This window comes from Melanaphis sacchari, unplaced genomic scaffold (genome assembly GCF_002803265.2).
Source record: "Melanaphis sacchari strain LSU unplaced genomic scaffold, SCAv2.0 Contig85_pilon_pilon, whole genome shotgun sequence".
Classification (NCBI taxonomy): domain Eukaryota; kingdom Metazoa; phylum Arthropoda; class Insecta; order Hemiptera; family Aphididae; genus Melanaphis; species Melanaphis sacchari.
In genome coordinates, this window is record NW_020271605.1 from 939,111 (window position 1) to 963,625 (window position 24,515).

Consider the following 24,515-nt stretch of genomic DNA (forward strand, 5'->3'; position numbering starts at 1 on the left):
CATTTCAAATTTAAATTGTATAACTAGCTATGATATTGAATAATGTATAAATAAAAATTAACGATTATAAGTTATTTATACCGTAATGTTATCCACTTCTTTTTTATCTATATCAGTAATATTTTATAAGTTATTAACAGCTAGTAATTAGTAATATATTGTATAAAATAATATTAAAATATTTGCGATTTGTACTTGATAAACAATAAACATAAGTTCCATATTACTAATAAAAAAATTAATTTTAGCAATTTAGCATTATAAATATCCTTAGCTATGTATGTATTAGACTGACAAACGGCTTTTATTCATACCTTATTTTCGTTTATATAATAAGAGATTGGAAAATTCAAAACATTTTTATGAAAATAGTCTAAACAAAATGTAATTTTCAAAATGAATATGTATTTTGAATATTTTGACTTTACCCATAATCATAGATTTCGAAGAATTTGATTATATGATTAAATATTTATTTTAATCTAATTCTAACTTTATTTGTTAATTTGAATTTACTTATAAGATTGTATTTAAAAAAAAATTTACATCATATCATATTTTTTTTTTATTAAATGTTTAATATAAGTTTTATGGTACACTATAATTTACTTTTTTTGATTATTATCGATACATTTTTTTTTCTAAATTAAAAAACTTGAAAATATTGCAAGATTCCACAAAATACATTTTTTTATGTATTTAAAATACATGTGCACAACATAAGTATTTTATTAGGTATCGCTTAAAATTCAAACATGGATAAAAATCACGAAAATTGGAAATTATTCTGTAGTTAAATATTCATTACCTTTTAATTTTATTACTTTAGGTTTTAAAATTTAAGGAAATTAGTGGCACTCGCACTCCAAGTATTTTGTTTAATAAAAATGGTTTTAAGTGAATCAAACCTAAAGCGTGGTGTAAATTTTTAAAATCACTTATTCTAGTTTTCTTGGTAATATTAGTGGTATCACTGTTTTTTTAACATTAATTTACGCAAACACTATTTTCTCACTACAAATAACGGATGGGTAGTGTCATCTTAATATTAAGTATTTTATAAGTTCTTAAATTGATTTAAAATATTTAAAATACGTAGACAACAATGTTTTTCGTTAGCGTTTAAAGTTCAATTTTATCAAAATTGAATATTTGAAAGGAAAATTACTATATATTTAAAATATTTATTTAATTGTTATGTTGTATTTCAAAACATATTAAACATATAGAGATTTTAAATTATTTTTTCATTATGTATTTAGGTATATTATTATTTTCTATGTATAAATAAATGTTCAAAATATGTAAATTATTTATAAGGTATGTCCTATAAGCCTATAGGTATACCAATATCTTATTATTTTATGGCTTATTGTAATAGTAATAATAATATATCATATTATAATATTACAATAATTGTATCATAAATAGTAAGTATATTAAGGTATTTTAAATTCATAATATATTGTGGAATCTTTTTAGACAAATTAGTTTATTTACTTTAATTTTCTGTATTATAGTATATTTATTATCTAACTAAATATTACATTGATATGACTACATTCAATGTAATTTTAATGTAAAATTGCCATATCTCCATGACACACTGTGTATATAAGTACATTATAATTTATAAACGAGAGTTTTCGTTCGCATTTTTACTCTTCTTTACCGAAACTATTATGCCTATAAATAGTTCAAAATGAGTTAAGATATTTTGAAATTGTTTTCATATTGATTTGGCAACAAAGAAAATTTTTTTCTATTATATAAGTAGAAAAACTTATAAAAATGTTGTATTAAATTTTTAATCTAAAGTATAAAACAAAAATAATTATAAAATTACAACTACAAAATAATTTATGAATTTTTATGAATTATATTAATATTTTAATTTTAAACGCTTATAAAAAACGTTGTAAAAATTAATTTACGATATATTTTACCCAAGAAATTTATAACGTATGAGAAGCTATGTATTAAACGCTGAAGTATTTTTACCAAGTAAATAACTTTAATTGGCATTTTTAAAAAAAAATTTAAAAAAAATTAGAAATTTTCTGTAAGTAACTCAAAAAATGATTAAATATTTCGAAAATATTATCCAATTTTTTAACAGAAACCACCCCCAATTTTGAAAATTTTAATCTTTTTACTGTTTCACAGTAAAATACACATCATAGTAAAATTAATACATTCATCGCTCAGCTCAGGATCTAAAATAATAGGTTTACAATAAGCGCATGATAATTATGAAATTCTAAAAAAAGGAATCGGGCTCTGTCTAAATTTGTTTTGATTAATTTTAGTTCTCATCACAATTATTCATTATTATCTAATTTTATTATACTGATTTATAACATAAAATTAGAAAAATTTATATTAGAATAATTTATGCTATTATTTATAAAGTTAAAAGTCAAACTATTTGATTTTTCAGAGTATAATTATGATTAATTAATTTTTTTTATTTATCTTGTTTGAAATTTGAATATATACATTTTGGAAATTATTATTAAAACTGACTTTCTTTTTTATATTATTGTCTGTTTATTAGATTAATTTTAAAATATTTTCAACAACTAATATTATATTTATCATGATAACTGAACGAGTAATAATACAGATACTTTTAATAGTCATTTACTATTTCTGGTTTATGTATTCAAGATTCAAGATAATATAATCCTATATAATTATATTGTATATAATATTAAACTAGGATTAATCATTTAACTCTATATGATATAGAGTTCAAAAGAATAAATTAATTAACATTAAGGATTAGGTGTACAATAAGAATTTAATCATACGATTAAATATTTAATTTACTCTAATGCCAACTTCTCTAATTTATTGTAATATTTACTATTAAGATGTTTTGAAAATATTTTCAACATATCATTTTTTTATTTTTTATTTTAATAATTATATTTATTATACAATGTGGAACACCATAATTCACTTTTTAAAATCAGTTATTCTTAAGTAATGGTTTGTTGAATTAATGTTCTAAAATATAGGTAGTTCAATTTTATGAATGAATTTGTTGTATATTATAAAAATTGAAGCTAGAAAATTTCAATAAGATTTTAATTTTTCTTTGTGATTGGAAACTTCAACGAAACCGTGCGTATATTATAATCTCAGGTAGCTGGACTTCATTGTGTGACGTCACGCAGATCATTCTTGGCAAAAAAAAACCAGTTTTAACACCTACAGACCCACAGACCGAACAGTTCAAACTCTTGCTGTGTAGATTTTCTACGGTGTAGCCTATATTTTTATGTAATCTTTTCAACGAATTTTATGCGTCTTGTTTAATAGTTTCATTGCCATCCTTATAAAATACTAACAGCCATTGTAGTTGCTTAACAATTACACATATTCAGTAAAATTATTTTTCAGTATTTTTAAGCAATTATCAAACTGCTCAAGTTACAATTAATAGAAAACATTTTTATACAATAGATTTAAATACCATATGTTAATTTTGTCACAATTTTCTCGACTTTGCAATTAACTAATAACACTCTTATTGGATATAGTTTACAGTTTATAAAATCATACATATAATATGCATACCTAGCTGTTTATAGATATACATTTTCTGTATGTAAACATGATTATTCCTTTTAAGGTAAATCCTTTTTACATGCCGCCACGTCTGTTGAGATAATATGAATTTAATGTTGCTAATTGACAATTTTGTGCAATATAATCAAAATATCTACTAGGTTACCTACATATTTACCCACATAAAATGTTAAGAAATAATGTAACATATATATAATTTATCTTTCATTTTTTAAATTTATTATACAATTTATTCACACAGTGATTTTATTTCTTGCACAATTTAATTTTTTGAATATGATATTGACTATTTTGGGATTTATCAACTTGTAATATTAAATGTCAATCTTCAATTTTTAAGTTGAGCCTATATTTTTCATTGTATTATTTGAAGCAGAATATTTTTGCAATTATTTTTATACATCTAATATTTATTATTATAAATAATCAAAGTTTAGATAAAGTAATTTGTTATTCTTAGGTACCATAAATCTCATTCCTATCAAGTATCAACTTACCAATCAACTTATCTTGTCAAAACTGTAAATAATATTATTTATAAAAAAACTGTTTTTATAATAATTTATATAAAAGTTAGTCGTTAAAATCAAAAATTCAGAGCTCCTACAATACTAAAAAATTTAAAAATAATATTTTATATTTTAATTGTCACCTTAATGTAATACATTTCCACTAATCTACATAAAATACCTATTTATAGGGAAGGGTAGAGGGTGGAGTTTGTATAGAATATTAGGTATATATATTTAAAAAAACTATTTTGCGGAAAAATGTTCAGGCTTCATAAAATAATCAGATTTAATATTTGTAAATTTGTAAAAGTTTCGTTGGCAATTGTAGCCTTAATGGTAGTTTTACCAAAAAATAACAAAAATACAAGGTGAAAAATATATATAATTGTTACATATTGTATATGTATAATATTTGTATCTTTATGATTGCACTTATATTGAAATATTTAACAGAAAAAATAAAGATATAATTAGTCTTAAAATAATAATTAGTTGAACATCAAAAAATTATATTGCATTTGATATAAAATTTTTTATAATTTATACTTTTGAGTAGTATAAATATTTTGGTATAATTTAGAAGGTACTACCCGTTTGCGCACAAAAGCACATTGCTTATATACGTGCACACATATTTTAGCTTTAAATATTAAAGGTATACTCGTAATTCATTTTCGAACATTTACCTTTTAACGATTCGTCTGAACAAAACGTGTTCTGCACTTGATATCGATTCCAAATTTTTTTTCATATTAAATATAAATTTTCATCATCACTAACAAAACAAAAATTATTAATTTTGCAAGTAAAATTGTGCTGAATTTCAATTGATTATTATTTTTTTTAATTTTCTTAAAATTTTGGAAAGTTAAGAAAAGATTTTTTAGGTTTAATGAATGAATCTTAAAATTGATTTCATAACGCTATATATTGAAAATTTTCAGAATTATCAGTATTTTGCAATGATTTATTTTTCTATATTCATCAATAATTAAATTATTTTAGATAAGTCCAAATTTAAAAATACAAAATGTTTATTTACGTAGTGATTACGCTGTACGCAAACGAGTTATCGATATACAGGAGGGGGGTCTTGTTTATCCGAACACAGGCTAATCCGAAAGACGCGTTAATTCTCGAACGGGCTAATTCATAATAATATGCAATATACTTAAGTACTTATTAACTAGCTATTTATACATATTTATAATGATTTTATCGATTTTGACTGTATTCATTGTGTTTTTCAACAACGAATTTTATGAATTAATACTGCTGTATGAATAAAGATTAATTTTAAAATTTAAATTTCGAGAAAATTGATTTTTTTTTTTTTTAAATCATAAGTAATCCGAACAAATTTTTAATCCAAATGATCCCTTTCCCCAATTTCGTTCGGATAAACAAGACCCTATTCTATAAGTAAAAAATCGGTTTTTGCGCAAAAGAGTTTTACCGTAGTGTCGTCCATCTGACATTTTTTATTGAATACAAAATTTTGGTTTTATTTTTCTATTAGAAAAAAAAAGATTTAGGTAAGAAAAAAAAAAACATTATGCTTAACTACTTGAACTTAAATATTGTTTTTCTATTTACGTTTTGAGTTATTTATTAATTGGCCATTAAAAGATTTATATTGCATATAAATATACAGTTATTCATATTTTAATCTAGATAAATCTAACTTGATATACTTTTAATAATTTCACATTTTTACAAAACTTCAAGGACTGTTATAAATTATAGTAGTTATATTAAATGCAATAAATACTGATTTATTAATGTTAAATTATTTGAAGGGTAGAAAAACGTAACCTTCTACCATATTATATTTTAAGATTAGAGAGTTGAAGAATTTTTATTTTATTTTTACTTCAAAAAAATAAAAAATAAAAAAATAAACCTATTAATTAAAATAAAATGAAATATTTTATTATTCTACAATATAGGAACAAAAATACAAAGTAAAATACTTAAATATATTACTAACTTAACCTAACCTATACTACTACATTAATACAATTGATTAAAATTTAATCTAGTGTGTTCAAATATAATTAAAGAAGAAAAATCAAATCTAAGACTAGGACATTTATAAATTTAAATGCTGTGTTGAGTACTTACAAAAAAAAGTTTAGTGTTTCGTCAAAAAGAGCTAATTAGGTACCTCATTTGTTTTAAATACATGAATAATATTCATACTCAACCATGTGGGTCTGATTATAATCCATTGTTTTCCTACGTATGTTAACACTTGATAATTTTAAAAGCAATTGTTGGTGGAGGTATAAGCCTAGGTTTTTTAGTCTCATCACACACTAGTGACTAGTCCATTCTAAATAAACTACACTCTCTTCTTAAGTGGGCGATGTTCTCAAATATATCTAATACTATTTCAACATCATCATATAACTAATTCATTGAACTAATAAAACTGTAGATAACTGTTTATTAATCTTTCTTTCTTGCAGTTTTTTTGGGTGAGGCAGGTCTACGTCTTAGCCACGGTTCTGGTTTTTAGGCTCTAATCAGTCACAATATTTTTAAATAACCGTATTAAAAAAGCATATTCCATAGTGAAAAAAATATATTTATAGTGTTATTTTAGTATCAGTAATTTAAATATGTAATATATTGGTATAATTTTACTATAAGTTTTTAGTTTTAGTAGTAAAATGTAGATAGAAGATAAATTAGGTATTAGGTATCGATAAAAATATGTTTGTCAATTAGTAGAATAATTTGATGATTTAAACAATTTAAGTAAATTAGTAATTACTTACCTAAACAATTTTTTTTTATCAAATGTATACAAATATATATATTATATTATAGGTAAGTTGTATAAATATTAAGCATTTTATCAATTTTACTTTCAACTTTTCAGAGAGTAAAAGTTAATATCTTGTATAGAAAATAAACATAACATGGACTTAGTCTGAATAAAAGATTAAAAGTAAAGTTTTTTTTTAATTTTCAGTTAGTAATATTGTTTGTTATGATTCGTTTTTCACTTTTTATTACCCCTCTCAATGATATATTTTAGATTTCACGCAGAATGAGAATCGTTTTGAAATCTACAAATTAAAATACGATGTGTATATTTTTTTATTTTTATTAAATACGCTTTGAAGTAAAACATTTGATTCAATAGTAATATAGTAAGAAAAACATTGAACTAGTTGTTACTTTGAATAGAAAAATTAGTAAAATGTGGGCAAGTAGGAACTGTTCTGTTATACAGTAGTTTTCGAATAAGTCACTGCCGTCATGAATAAGTTAGATTTGAATTTTACAATGTAATGTGATTGTACACGAAAACCAATACTAAATGAAGGTGGTAAATAATTAGCCTACGTATTACTTTAATATATTTTATGATATTGTTATTAAAGTTATTACGAGTAGTTATTCAAGTTATAATTGGTGTTAAGTAGGATGATTTTATTTTTGTGCCTAACATAAATTTATTATATTATTAATATTTAATCATTATAGTATGTATTTATTATTTATACCATATTGCATTATTGTTATTATAACTTTAGAGTCAATAATATCACTTTGTTGTAAAACATTATGAATAGATTTATAGTATAAATAAGTAATAGCTTAAAATTAATCCACATATTTTGAAAATTCCATTGCGTATAATAGATTTTTTATATTGAGTACGCGTACAACTTATAACTGTTCCCATGAATGATGCTTTTAAATCATAACAAAAAACAAATATCATTCATAATTATTCATAGTTTAAATATGTTATTTTGTCGAAATTTCAATCTGAGATACTTTAAAAAACAATTGTGAAATAATATTTTTTTAAAGTAATTATAACAACGTATAAAGAACTTTGTATTCATTTTTCTTGCTTTTTGATTTAACAAAAATATTTTTATCGACAATAATTTAAAAAAAAAATAAAAAAAATTAACATTTGGTGAAAATATAAAATACCTGTTATAGTTATTTGTTTTTGGATTAAAACAAAACATTAAAATCCGTGGTTAAAGAAAAATAGTTATATTACACAGGTTATTGACAAAGTTGGAATTTGTTTGAAATATGTAAATTTGTTTAAAATATTTTATACATAAACGTTAAAAAAAAAAAAATAACGTAAAATTGTATCGTAATTTTTTCAATTAAATTACATTTTACTTATAGATCACGGTTTATAAAATCACTGAATCACAATGTAAATAATATAAGTATATGATGTTCCTTTATAATATACTTATACATTACATTTAAGCATTATTATAAATAAGAAATTAATTTTGATGAGTTGCGTTTAAAATATTTAAAAAAAAGTTTGTTTATTATATTACTTTTTAAAAAAATGTTTTTTTATTTATGTGAGTTTCCGGTAAACTTTTTTTTTATTATAATTTTGTATTAAAATTTTAAATCTTAGGTATGAAAAATTTTTTTTAATGATATTTTAAGTGTAAAATAATTTGACGAAATTCCTCAAAATTCTTATATCAAAGGATTATAAAAAAATATTGCAACTATGTATTTTCGATAATTATTGATTGGCGCTGGCGCAACAAAACCACTAATGAAGTTTATTAATCTATTTATATATAGACGGATAGGTTAGGTATTACATATTGCTTCTAAAAAGCAATTTATTTCTTTTCCAAAGATTTAATTTAATCTAAAAAAAAGTTTAATATTAGTTTGATTACAATTTTTGACATTGGATGTAATATGTTAAGTATAGTAACCAGAAATTAATTGTAAGCAATATGCTATTATTTAAATTAGTATAAAAATCATTAGTTAGAAAATTTGTAACTTCATTAAAAATATTGTATATAATATCGAGAATTTTTAATTTTGACTTCTCAAAAGTAAAAAGCTATGATTAATTTACTATAAAAACATTTTCAAAGTTCAATATTATTAAATATTTTCAATGACATACCGTGTGTAACACACAAAAAAAAAACATATTATTGTAAAATAAGTACATATAATATTGAAAACATTATTATAAATGCAATTTAAAGTTTTTGGTGCAAATTACACATTTTGTAAATATTTAGGGTCAGTTTTAGTGCAAATTGATTACACCCAAAATAATAAGTAGAGAAGAAAAATATATTTTTGTTACTTATAATTATTTGTTATTTTTAATTTATTATATACTAAAATTCTAGTTAAATGAAATAAAGAAACACAATATATTAGTACCTTTATTCTCTATTGTTCAGTTTTTTAGGTTTGTGAAATCATCAATAACTATAGGTATAAATAAAAATATAGTCTACTTATATTTATTTTATTTTATTTCGCTAACCACAAAATTATTAAACCATGATAACTACATGGATGGGTAGGTTTGGGTTCATTTATCTAAGACGATTAGCAAGTTTAATTAATTATGAAGTAATTGTATTTATTTATTATTTAACAAATTTTTTTTTTAGAAACACTTAATTTTTAAAAATATTTGTTTTGTTTTCTACTTTTTAGTAATCTAGCACACAAATATTGCTTGATCTTTGAAAGTATACTATGAATAATAGATTTTAAAAATTATGTACAAAGTTTAATAATATAATATAAATTAACATTTTTTTTTTTTTATTGTGAATTTACATAGCTATTATAATATCTTCAGCTAATAATATACAATATAATATTTATTATTTTGTGATAATTGAAATCTGAGAGGAATATCATACAAATTATAATTTATATGATCAAAAGTACACATATATTATATAGGTTAGTAAAAAGTAACTGTTTATTATTATTAATACAATGAGTTTTAAATAAGTTCTTAGATTGGCATTTATTTAATTTATAATTTTTTTTTTATTTGTTTTTTTTTAAATGTGTACATTGTATATAACTATATTATATTGAATTAAAAATTATGAAATTATATAAGGTCGTGTAATATAACATTTATTTTATTCATATTTATGGTTTATTAAGATTTAAAATTAAATAAACACTTAATATGTATTTATACATTTTAACATGAAATATCTCAACTATATTCATGTATTAATTATAGAGAAAAACAATTTTAGGAATTTATCGAAGTATATGTATTATATGCAATATGGTTTCTTAGATATTGTCAGGACTTAATATATCAATAGTATGTTTCATATAATAATGTAATTGTAATTTGTATTTGTACATAATTTTAATAGTTTATTTTCAAAATTTGATTTTAGGTAGGTATAGGTAGATACTACGTATACAAGATATACGTACATAAATATGCAGGTACTTATAAAAAGATGAAAAATGTTTATCCTTCAAACAATAAATCACAAGACGTTTTCAAATTTTCAACATAATTTTTACCTCCTTAGGAAATGGTATAAATAAAATGATAGTTATATTTTTCTATAAGGTGCTTAGAAGGATATACATTTATTTTTAATTTGTAAATGTTAAATTGGTTATGATTCATAACAGACACAGTAGGTATAATAAGAAAGTACAAGCAAATCATACATGTACTACGTACTAATTAAGTAAACATATAAGGTTAGTTGGCCTTCGTTTGGCTCCAGTTGATCATCACGACCAGAACAAATGTGTTGATTATTGAAAGGTAAACTCTAATATAGGTATATTTTTATCCTTTTTTGAGTTTAAATGTTGTTGCTGTTAAATATTGAGTAATGGCCTATACAGTATACTGGCTACACCTCATCAAACGTATCTGAACTAGTTTGAGTTTACTTTAGTTTATCTTATATGTATAAGATAAATAATATATATAAATAATTTATTGTATACCCCATACTCTTCATTTATTTTTCGTTAAATATATACAGCAATCATTAAATTATTAATTTTAATTTAAAAAAAATGTTGTTAATTAATTAGTTTATTATATATTTGTATTTACTATAAAATGAAACATTTTTATTAGCATAGTTCAGTGTCTAATGTTTTAATGTTATCATTATTAAATACTAATTATTATTTATATATTGATTATTGTTTATATCTTTTATTAATCATTAATATAACAATATAAGTGTAATTTATAGTAATAATCATACTTGGAATTAATATTAGGTTCTAATTTTGTTTTATCTACGTAAAAATGTTTAATATACAACCTTTTAGGTAATCAAGGTATTTGTATTAAATTATGATTTTTGGGATTCCTTCAAAATTTAAAACTATTATAAAATATGAAATGTGCTTTCTAAAAAAAATGTAAAAAATCACTTTTGTTCTATTACTAATTAGATTAAAGAAAAATTAATACTTCTTATTGAATGGTTAACGTCGTTTAGTATAACATAATACTTTCTTCGTAAGACTGCTATACTTAAATATTACATTTTAAATTTAAAATATAGTTTCACTGTTATTTTTTTAATGAAAAATGTCTTGATTGTATAAATTTATAACATTAAATTTTTGTTAAGTCTAACCTATACATGAGCTGAATCAATCGCTTCATATAATAAAGAGGGTGGGTGGTTTTATTTGTTTATATATTTTTGTTTTTATATTACATAATACCTATACTAAATAATTAAATAAATAACTAAAGTTATTAGTTATTTGAGATAGAAAATATTGAATATATTATTTCCTAATTTATTTACCAAAATATTTTGATTTTGCTTCACTAAAATTTATATGACTCGGCGCCACTGATAACATTCAAACAATCCAAAAATAACTATTTCTGTCAGAACATTTCAAAACGTTGACATTACTTATTTATAAGATTCAGTAACTTACATTTAGAAAGTTAGGGACATATTTCTAAATGATTTTAAATTTAATTCTGTCTAACCAACTTCAACAAATTTTTTATATTAATGATGAAAAGTCATTGATTTTGCATATTCAAATGCATACTAAAATAATGTAAATCTGACAGTTATTATTAGTTTTTCCCATTATGGTAAGTAATTAAAACTAAAACTAAATATCACGTTTACAAATAACATGGGAATGTAACTGCCAATTTTAAGTGTTTAGTTGTTTATTATTAGTGAAATAAATAAGACTTATAAGCTATAAAAAAATATTACTTGGAGTCATACTATATAATTATTAAAAATGTCATTAATCTTTAATTGACAGAGATCACGACGAAGTAGATTACAACGTAGTTATAAAATTATCTTTATGGGCACCTTACTTATTTAATAAATATGTAAAAATTAAAAGTATCGAATTTCAATTATAATTATTTAATTTGCACCGTGTAATAATTTCTTTTACAGCTCTTGACACTAACAATGTTACTGTGAAAAAGCAAGTATTGGAGTTGTTGTCTGCATTATGTGTTTATAATTTAGAAGGCCATGCCAGAGCACTTGATACCCTTCAACATTACAAGGTAAGTAAACCACAATTGTTATACTTACCTTACTAAAGTATCGATGATTCTATTTTTAATGACTAATTTATTAATGAAAATGTGTTTATTAATTAATCACTTTAAAAATGAAGACAATCTGAAATGCGATCCCCCGATGTATATTACAATTCTCAATATTAACCATTTAGCCACTGTAAAGTGTAAATATAGTATTTAACATGGTAATTTATGTAATTATGTTTTATATAAAGGCATTTATAGGTAATACTAATATTGTAATGTTTCACTTTGTTACAAGTTACAACATTATTTAGTACTATTATAAATACCTATATGGGCATAATAATATAATATGGTATCATTTACTAATATATCATATAACGTACAATATTTTTAGAGAATAGTTGTTGTACCTACCTATAAATGCAATTAATATAATAATGTATTTTATGTATTTACTAGGTAAATTTGGTTTATGTGTAATATGTAGACATATTACTTGGAGACTGCGCCTCTGGCACTAAGCAATATTAATGTCAAGTCCCCCTCACTTGCTTTACTTAATTTTACCACTGTACGCCCATTACATGACATGACGTAAACAAAATACATCTTATTACTGTGTAATTTTAGATACATTGCATACTTATATCACATATTCATATTATATTTAAGTTAAATAAGTGCCTATTATAAACGTCATTGTACCCTTTTCCCAAATTCTCTGTAGCTAATTAATTTGAACTTATTTGATTTGATACAAATATTTTTGTATCCCTGGTTTTAATTAATACTAATACTTGTATTTACTAATATTATTTAATATTTATAAATATTATTTTTTTTATTGTAGGTTTATAAAATGCGTGTACCCTTATGGCCTTATAAGTAGTGCTAGTTATTGTATTTGCACTTATTTTTGAGCTATTAAATTTATTGCTAAGTAAGGTTGAAATTAATTTTATGACTTCACGAAAATAATATAAAAAGTTTTAAATACATATTTTTGCATGTTAATGATTTTGTAATTATTAAAATATATTTTTCAATTTTACTATTTTTCGGAGCATATTTGATGATTAATGATATATTTATAATTCGATTTAAAAATTTGATGATAAAAAAAAATCTTTGTAATGTATACTTTACTTTGGGGATTCAACTAGGTATTATTGTATTGTATTTTCAAATCCTAACTTGATATATAATTTGCTGTTTTTATTAATTTAGTACAAATTATAAAATATAAAAATATTTTTTAACAAAACAATTGTATTTATGAAAATTTTGAGTAGAAAAAATTATAAGTGCCTATTTTTAAATTATATTTGTACTATTCTGCGCGTATAAGTGAATGCATATTTAGTACTTTTTAAGTACATTAAGTTCCAAACCCTACTTAAAAGTGATAAGTAAATATACTTGGTTATATTCTATAGATACGTTTTTTTTATGCACATTATGTTTTACTGAACTATTCCTTTTACTAGTAGTTTTAAATACTATTTAGTATAAAAAGTATTATTTAAATGGCCAATAAGTGTACCTACTCATTTTTTTTACAGTATACCTAATATTTGATACCTACATACTTTGTTATAATTTATAAACGTTAATTAAAAATCTTTAACTAACTAAGAATTTAAACTCATTTTAAGTATTTAATAGATTATTGAAATGTAATAATACGTACCTAATACAAATTAGTAATTATAATGAACTTGTGTTCATTATTATTATTTTAATTAATAATAATTCTATACTCCACACCACGAGAAACTACAATTCGGCGACGATCAAAACGTTTCAAAATCCGCGTATCACCCACTACCATTCATTGAGTCATACGACAACGACATGGTGGGAGAAATTCCATTATTAGAATGCGCAACGGAGACGCAGAGTTGTGGTTTCTCATGGCGTAGATTGTGTACTCGATTGCCTGCAAAAAAAATAAAAAATAAAAATATTATGATTATTATTATAAAATATAAATAATAAATAATTATAGTAGCATTATACAAACTACATACTTGAATTTGTAACACTACTAAAAGTTGTTAATTATTATTGTAACCATTTACCTTGATCAAAGTAATTTACCTAGTCGTTTATTATTATGTATCTTAAAATTTCTGTATAATTATCTTTCGCCATTATTCTTTCTTGTAGGCAAATCTAAAATTTGCCGACTTCTAAGAAATCATGTAAAATTAAATTTTAATTGTATGCACCTACCTATATTATTATATTAGTTATAAAATTGTTGTGTATTTAATAGTTATAAACAAAATAAATTAATATTATATTTATTTTTATTAAGTATTTCATTGTTGAAAATATTTTTAAAAAAATTATACTTTAATAAAAGCTAATTAAAAAAAAAAATTACACTTTACAGGACCAAAAGAATGAAAGGTACAGATTACAAATCGTTGTTCGTGAATTGCAATGGGCTCTATCTAAAGGCCAAGAAACAGCAGACTATCAAACAGCTATTGTGGCATTTATCAACTGCCTCATCATATCTACGCCACAGCTTCGAGACCGGATAAGAATCAGGAATGAATTTATTGGTAAGCCGTAAGCATTTAACGATTTGACTGTTTAATAATAGAGATATGTTTAAGAACTGTTGTCTGTTGCATTGACTTTATTAATTTATTTCATAAAAATATAACAAATAAGTAATATCCATTATTGTAATTAATTCTACGAAGTACCTAGGTATAATATGAGATATACTTCTACAAATAGTATTATTATATTATTATATATACATACATACATTAAAAATATAATAATAATTTATGAACATATTAACAATTAAACTATTAGTTAAATTAGGAGATGTTGATTTTGCATACCTATAGTTATTTATATTAAACAATTAAATAAAATTGTATACACGAATGAAATAATTAAATGGAGTAATATTTATAGTATCTACATTAGTACCTAAAAATTATAATTTTAAAATCATTTTTTTTTTCAGGTCTCAAACTTCTTCCGATATTAAATGAACTGAGGTAATTAATTTTATTTGTCTTAAATTCATATAAATTAAAACCTTAACCTAACAGCTAACAGTTACCGCAATTTATTTGATGTTTTATTTCTACTATTCTTACAATGATTTTCTGAGAATTTTTAATATTTTTTAAAACTTTTTTTTTGTATAATATTCTTTTGATAAAAAATATTGCAATTAAATTAAGGGCTTTAATAACTTTAATTATGCCAACAATTTCATAATTTCGGTTTCTTATATAGGTTCATGACAATAAATATAGCCTCAAATTTTAATAAAAATATAGCAATTTTTACTAAATATTTTAGTATTTATACTTACATTATTTGTGTTTATTCTAAAATGTATAATATGTAGGTATAGTTCAGTAGTTTACACAATCTAATATGCTATATTTTAGGATATTTTAATAAAATAGATTATCTACTATAATTTGTTATGGTATTATTTATGAGTTCCTACCTAGATTCCAATAATTTTATATTTTGAACATTAAAATACAATGACATCTAAAAATTTTTTATGGCTAGTATAAAATAAACTTTACATAGTAAGTAAAAAAAAAAATTTAAATACATATATATCCGATCCTGAATGAAGCGACAAATGCATTAATTTTACAATAATGTGTATTTTTTGTGACTGTCATTACTCTTATTGGGGCAGTAAAAATAATATAATTTCATTTTCAATAAGTGATTTCTGGTAGCGGATTATATTTAGTTAGTACTTTAAGAAATGAAAAGTAAAATATTTTTAGTATTTTTCAAAATAATTGGGTTAAACAAAATAAATAAATTAGCTGAGTAAAAACGGGAGTTTTTATGTAAAACCAGTTTTCAATTTTTTTTATTTCGTCGATTAATTTTAATTCTATTTATATCATATAAACACTATTATTCTGTAGTTTAAAGTCTAACATAATATCAATAATGCATAAAATAAAGTACTATAATAATAATATAAATATATCAGAAACTTATTTAGTATAATGTATAAAGACTGACAGTTTTCGCCCAGAACCATTTTCCGTGTACAATTATAAGTTGTTATTGAATTCAAATTTAACATTTATATTACATTCATTAGAGAGCGGTTACCTACTATATGTTCTTTTTTTAATTTTATTTAAAATGTTATATTACTGTTCAATATAATAATTTGTAGAATTATTCTCTAAAAAGTAAATGTTTACGGTTTTTTAATAGTAAATTTGAATTCATTTGTTGTCTAAGTCTAATAAAAGCACATATTATAGCTTGAGAGAGCATAGTTTAACTGAAAATAAGAATTTAAACCTTTAGGAATGGTGCCAATGATGTTTCAATTACTCTCTTGCGTTAGTGAAGTAAAGAAATTTTCATGAAATTTATTAGATGTCTTTTCAAATATTCAACGGTTTCCAAGTACCATCTAAAAACAACCATACGAAGGATTGTATTTATAGATGCATGCGTGAATACAATAATACATGTTTACAACTTCTATAATATAACCTAATGTATAATAATATGTTATTACTTATTAATACCCACATCAATTTATTTAAAATTGCATAATATGTATAATAATATTTATTTTACGTTTTATCAATACATTTTTTATATTTATAAAATAAGTAGATTGTTAGTAAAAATAATTTATTAATATAATTGATATATTGTATGTAAAATCATTAGATATTTCTGATATACTTTGTCTAACCTATTCATAAAAATTGAAATGTATGAAGGTCAAAATATATTAACTTAAAACTTAAAAATTAAAAACTAATTTACATGTCTTCAGTTAAAATAACTTAACATTCAAATTCTTAATTAACTAATATATTAGAAATTTTGTTTATTCTTATATCATTTGGACTTGACATTCATTATGATATCTTTTTATTTTAATATCTCCGATCTAAAGACGGGCTATGTGCCAAATAATGGTTATAAACTAGCAGCGGGTTACTGGCACTGGAGTCCAGAATTAAATATACAAGAATAGTACACCGTGCTCGTCGGTGAGAAAAAAATGAACTTCCGTAGTCACCGAATAAAAACGATAGCTATTTCCAGCATCAGTCGTTCTTAAACAATTACTGAAGCTATATACCTACTGCTTTAGTTTCTAAATACATATTATAGTTTTTGGAAAATTGTTATATTTTTCATTTATTTAAGGAAAGGATCAATAAACTATGCAGATCTTGGGGTACAATTAGATGTTTTCGACGAGCAAAGAGAAAATGATGAATCACAAATTTTAGATGTACCTTTTCGTGGAGTTGATATAAACTCTCATGTGGATGTTTTTTACGCTATCTTAAAACAGGTTAGTAAACATTTTAAATTATTTTAAATTAATAAATTACTGTATACTAAGTAAAGCAAATTAATAAAATAAAATTTAATATGTAAAAATTTAAATTTTTAAATATGAAAAATTAATTTAATTTTTGTAATTTAAAAATATTTAAAATTAAAATTTTCTTCATATTTAATATTTATAATAATTGTTTTTAAACGTCTCAAAGACAGAAACTTGTTAAATTAAGAACATTTTTAAATTTATGAAAGACATATAAATATGTAATTATTGAAATATTGTATTTTATTTATCATTATCAGTTTAATAATATCATATTATACACATTTACTATTATTATTTTGGTATAAATAATGAAATGATTAACTGAAACAAAAATTATTCTATAATAATATTATTAGTTATTATACATTAATTTAATATCATAATTACGTGAAATATAGTAAAAATAATTCTAGTTCGTGTTTAGGATAACTAGTAAAGTTGTTTTGAATTGAACTTTTAATTGAAAAATTAGAAATGTTTTATTTTTCACAATTTATAAATATTATGAACGATAATAACTGCAGTTTTAAGTGCAGTGAGAAGTAAAAAATAAAAAATATGTATATGCGAGTACTATTAATATTAAATATCTTTATTCGATATACAAATATATTGATCATAAAATTCAATAAAATAATATCTTTATGGTTTCTTCTCCTCAATTCTATATTTTTTCCGTTAACGACAAGTTATATTTTTAAATTTAAAATAATAAAATTTACAGTTAAGGTTTATATTTAAAGTTTTTATGTTGTACTGTTGTTTTTAAGCTATAATAAATTAACAAATAATATAATAATTAATAAAAACCACAACATATTAATTAGTAAAAATATAAAATAGACATTGAATAATTATTGTATATTGACTAAAAAAATACCTATTTAAAAGTAAACAGAACCTACAGAACCAACAAAATAGTACCTAATTATTTATTTCCATATTAAACGACAACACAATCATATTATATAATTTAGGAGTAAAGACGTTAATGAATTCAAGCACGTGTATATAGGTACTCACAATTACACATTTATTATTATTATTCTATACCTATGTATAATCTATGTCCTATATGTACCAGCAAACACAGTATTGTATAAGTAAACAATTTTAAATATATTTATAATGTCACTTTTGATAAATACTTACTATAAACATTTTATTTTAACAGTATTATAATTTATATTATAACAAAGCTAACAGCTAAAAACAATATTCTTAACAGTTAACTTGTGTAATATAAAACCACTAGTATACATTGTGTCAGCTATAGCCAATTTACACTAAATTTGACTAAAATACTAACAGCAATTGTAATTTGAATAAAAATAAAAATATATAATTTTCACTAGTTATGGCAGTAAAAAAAAATGAATTATTATTTGCACTAAAACTAAAATAGTTTATTCTTTCAATGTTATATGTACATGGTACCTACACGTTTCAATATTAGATGTTAAGATGAAATATGAGAAGTTAATAAGTAATAATATAGGATACCTAATTCATTTTAGATTTTGACCTATTATTTTACTACCCTATTTAGTATTTACACAATAACAATATTCTACGGTACATCAATGTTGACTTTAAATCTATCTAATAACAATTATATATTAAAGTATTATAATAATTAATAATTTAACAAATGCATTATTTTTTTAATCAATTAATAAATGTAATATTGTGTAATTAGGCGATTACGACGAATCGGTTGTTAAAGTCTGTAATGATTACAAAAATAAGGAAGAGAGTAATTAGGAATCTAAAAAAATTATTATTTTCATTTGAATTAATTGAGTTTTGATGTTAACGTCGGTACCAACTAAATAATTGAATACTCGAATAGATACATAGATACTCATTTTGGTGCTAATTACAAATACTATTTTCAACTTTTTTCGATAGTGTAAATTACGAATATTTATTTTGTTGTGAATTACAAATTTCCCTTGTGTCAACATTACGCATCATTGGTAGGTAGTTGAAGCCTTAGAATAGGTACCTACTAAATATTAAAAATGTTAACTTCAAATCAATAAAATGTGTGGTCATTTGTTATACACTATAGGTAGCAGATACTCCACAAGAAATACCATTCTTGAGCATCCTCCAGCATCTACTCAGGATCGATCCCAAAGAAGCCGTTAGCGATATCGTCTGGGATACGGCCGAAACGCTGGTACATCGTTCGACATTACTCGAGAACCGGCAGGACGCGTCACGCCTGTTACGCTCTCCGAGCGTTCTCGGTCAAAGTCAACCTAGGGATGTGGGTTTGCGGGTGTGCTGTTGTGGGCGCAAACAGTCATTGGGCCCATCAAACGTGACTTCACCCACGTCGGCCACCCCTCCGCCACCGCCACCTCCACCATTACCACCTCCTCTACAGTCCTCCGGGAATCCACCACCACCCCCACCTCCTCCACCACTGTTGATGGGCGTACCACCGCCGCCGATACCCCCAGCGCCTTTCTTTCCTCAAAATCAGCAGCCTACGGCTATCGAATTAGCACAACACACAGGAAAAAGATTCCTCTCGATGGGCAACAGCGGATCGGCCATTACCGTGGACGCGCCTCCACCGCCACCCTCGGTCTCTGTGGTTGCTAAATTATTACCTCAACAAGAAACTCCTACGCCTAAAGCCAAAATGAAAACTATCAATTGGAACAAAATCCCAGATAACAAAGTAAGTTTTTGTTTTTAGTTTTTGTATTTGTATCTTCGTTATTTTCTACAAAATAAGAATAAATTAATAATAACAAATTTAAGTATGAAATATTATAACAATGATTATATATTATATTAAAGCATAATCTATTTAGGTAAGCGCTGAAGAGAGATTTAAAATTAGAACAATAGTTTTTAATTAAAATATTTACATAGAGAATACTTTGTAAACGGATAAATTATGTCATATAATCTATTTAATAAAAATAATAATATAATATTGACTTAATTTAAAACTATTTTTAATAATGATATATTTTTATGTATTTATTATTAACTTAAAATTTTCTACAATATTATATTATAATAACCTCTTTCATAATGTTGATTCATTTTTTTAAACATACCTATATTCAATACTACTTTTGAAGTGTACCTATAGGCTATAAGTATACTGAGTAATAAATAGTAATATTATAAATCTATATCTACATCAATAATTATTACGCAACATAAGCATGAAACACAATATGTAATAAAATATATTAACGGTTACAATAGAGCTATTTTTCTTATTCACTATAAAAATTTAAGTATAGACATAGTATTATAACTTACTTAACTACGTAACTATACAATTTAAATACTAGACATACTTATTTGTCTAAACAACGTCAATACAGTCATCATTTTATATCTATGTAGGATATATTAGAAAAAACAATATTATTAGTATTTATCTTCAAATTATCTTACTAAAACTTAAATTTATGTATCACCTAATTAATCTTCCACTTTAGGTCGTTGGACGCCATAATATTTGGTCACTTGTGGCTAGAAGCCATCAAAATTCACCCATGCCAGATCTTGATTGGTCAGAAATGGAAGGTTTGTTTTGTCAACAAGCTCCCACAGCTACAACTAGTCAAAGTGGAGTATTAAACTTAAGATTAGGTCAAGATACTAGTGAATGTGAAAAAAAACGAAAAGAACCAACAGAAGTAAATAAAAAAATAAATTAAAAAAAAATATCAAAGTTATATTGTTAATTATTATTGGAAAGGTATTTTTAATTACTTTTAATTTTCAGATTGTTTTATTAGACGGAAAACGAAGTTTAAACGTCAATATATTTTTGAAACAATTTCGGAGGTTTGTAGTATTTTTTTGAAATAATATTTACGATAACTATTTTATGTTCAAAGATTATGCATGATTTGTATTTTCACTTTTCAGTTCAAATGAGGATATTATACAGTTAATACGTGATGGTGATCATGATGATATAGGGGCAGAAAAACTGCGTGGTTTACTAAAAATTTTACCAGAGTTAGATGAATTAGAAATGCTTAGGGCTTTCGAAGGAGATAAAACCAAATTGGGAAATGCCGAGAAATTCCTGTTACAATTGATTGACATTCCCAAGTAAGAAAAAACTACACAATTAACCTTCAATAATGTTTTTCGTCCTGAAACCATTACCATGTTTGTAATACCTACAAATGTTTTTGTGAATTTTTATTTATAGTTACAAGTTACGCATTGAAAGTATGTTATTAAAGGAGGAATTCGCATCAAATATGAGTTACCTCGAGCCAAGCATTAATTCAATGATCGTCGCAGGTGAAGGTAAAAAAAAAACATTTGATATTTTTTAATGAAATCAATAATATAAAATTTATGGTACATAAAATAATTTAACTTAGATTTAATGACGAATAAACGATTCCAAGAAGTACTATACATGGTGATTTGTGCTGGAAATTTTTTAAATTTTGTAAGTGAAAAATTTATAATTTATTAAAATGAAAAAAATAAAGACGTATTATTTAAAATTTAGGGTGGCTATGCGGGAAAAGCTGCTGGGGTGAAATTAAGTTCTTTACAAAAACTCACTGATATACGAGCTAATAAACCTGGTATGAATCTTATCCATTATGTAGCACTGGTGAGTACTACAAATAACATTCAGTTAAATCATCATATAATTAAGGAAATAATGTTGTTATTTTGTTATAGCAAGCCGAAAAAAATAGAAAAGATTTACTTAAATTTCCTGAAGAGATGTCTGTATTAGAAGAAGCTACCAAGTAAAATAATATATAATAATAATATATGATATTAGTAAATTAGTTCAAAAAAATATATTTATCGTTTATACAAAAATATTGTGATACATGATAATATTATACACATAATTACTGTTATTACTATACATCCTAAAATTAGAATTTTATTATACACTAAATATAATATTATAATATTCAACATTTGATTTTTAAATACTAATCAATTTGTATCGTTCAAAATTCTAATACAGGATATTTTACTAAATTTGTTTATATAATATCTTATAACACATATTTATCGTCTATCAATCCAAAATTTGAAACTTTTATAAATAATTATATGCATTATTTTATAAAAAGTTATTTCACACAATTAAATATGTAAGATTTATTTCCAATATTATAATTCGTCTTACTTAGCATAACAAAGCAAATTGTACGTTTAGATTATTTATGTATTAAAGTAAACTTACTTATTATTAGTTTTAAATGTAATAATATTATATAGGGCTACACGTAAAATTTTTATGATAATCTACAATTTCAAAATGCTCATAACTTGATTCTTAAATATTTTATCCTGAATAATATTTTTATTCGATAATAATTATATCTTGTTAAATAATTATTAGAGTTGATTCATTTTAATATTAAAATAATAAATATTAAAATAGATTGATATGAACGTACGATTTGCCAAGTTTTATACGTTAGTAGTTCACGGAGTCAATATACACGCGTGTACGATGTTCTATTAATTTTATTCTTTATAGCTTTGTATAATATTTTAAGTTCTGAGCGAAGCAATGAATCTATTGATTTTATAATAATAATACATTTATTTTTTTGTGTATATATGGTTGTATCGTAGAAAAAAATAATTTCGATCGTCAACTTATAGGGTGGATACTGGATTATGATAGAAAATTGAAACTGAATGATACTTTTGGAAGATAAAAATTGTAAATATCCTGTATTTTTCAAAATAACTGGTAAAAAAGAAATTGAGTAAAAGCAGAAATCAGTTATTGACGAAATGTATATTCTTAATTTGTCGTAGTTTAAAAAGGAATAACCATAGACAATTAATATTTTCACTAACTAAATAATTACATAAACATTTTGTATGCACGATAAAATGTTGAAGCGTTTTGAGCTGTTTAAAGACATTTAACAGATATTTTTAAATTTTTTTTCTATAAATGTCAATGAAAAAAAACAGTTTTAAATTCGTCGAAGAATTTGAAAATTTTATATAAGGTTCTTCATAAAAAGTTTTTTTTAAAGATATTTTAAATTCAAATTGAACGGAATTCAAAAAAATATTTAATCCAAGAATAACGATTTTATTTATTTTGTTGTAATACAAGAATACTTTTCGCAGAGATTGGACATTTTTACTAATATTATTATATTTTCAAAACGTTTATATTATTTTTATACTTATACAATTGCATATTTATAGTTTATACTGTATTATTGTACTAGGTACTATTAAGTAAAATAAATTATTATATTGATTAATAGAAATAAATTTATATGGTGTAAGTATAAGCTGACATTAAACTGTTTTTACTTACAACCATTTGTCGTTTTCAATGACACATTGTGACGACATAAATTTAACATCCATTACAATGACCTATTCAATAACGAAATACACTTAACTCCTAGTCTTATATTGTACAACAGGGCAGTTTCCTGCTTTCACCCTTTTTTGAATTTATATTTATTAATTGTTTTGTTAAGTAAATTAATTAAAAATATTTTTTTTAGAACTACTGTAGAGCAGTTGCAAAATGAGATAAATACTTTAGATTCAAGGTTTAAAGTTGTACGAAAACAAATCGAATTGCCTAATACTGAGCAAGATATTAAAAATCAAATGATAGAATTTTTAAAGGTTTAAATGTTAACACATAATAATAAAACATGATGAA

At 22.9% G+C, this 24,515-nt stretch overlaps 1 protein-coding gene across 3 annotated transcripts in view; it reads left to right on the top strand.

Annotated features, from left to right (window-relative positions):
• The window catches only part of LOC112602317 (formin-J-like), a 40,528-nt gene that overhangs the window by 10,222 nt on the left and 5,791 nt on the right, over positions 1 to 24,515 (top strand). For all 3 annotated transcript variants that reach the window (XM_025350334.1, XM_025350336.1, XM_025350335.1), the window contains 13 exons: positions 12,344 to 12,459; positions 14,843 to 15,017; positions 15,437 to 15,470; positions 17,641 to 17,791; positions 19,905 to 20,525; positions 21,307 to 21,507; positions 21,597 to 21,658; positions 21,743 to 21,931; positions 22,035 to 22,135; positions 22,213 to 22,283; positions 22,347 to 22,454; positions 22,526 to 22,596; positions 24,352 to 24,478. In XM_025350334.1, the coding sequence (XP_025206119.1) occupies positions 12,344 to 12,459; positions 14,843 to 15,017; positions 15,437 to 15,470; positions 17,641 to 17,791; positions 19,905 to 20,525; positions 21,307 to 21,507; positions 21,597 to 21,658; positions 21,743 to 21,931; positions 22,035 to 22,135; positions 22,213 to 22,283; positions 22,347 to 22,454; positions 22,526 to 22,596; positions 24,352 to 24,478 (2,027 nt within the window). The remainder of the gene's footprint in view (positions 1 to 12,343; positions 12,460 to 14,842; positions 15,018 to 15,436; positions 15,471 to 17,640; positions 17,792 to 19,904; positions 20,526 to 21,306; positions 21,508 to 21,596; positions 21,659 to 21,742; positions 21,932 to 22,034; positions 22,136 to 22,212; positions 22,284 to 22,346; positions 22,455 to 22,525; positions 22,597 to 24,351; positions 24,479 to 24,515) is intronic.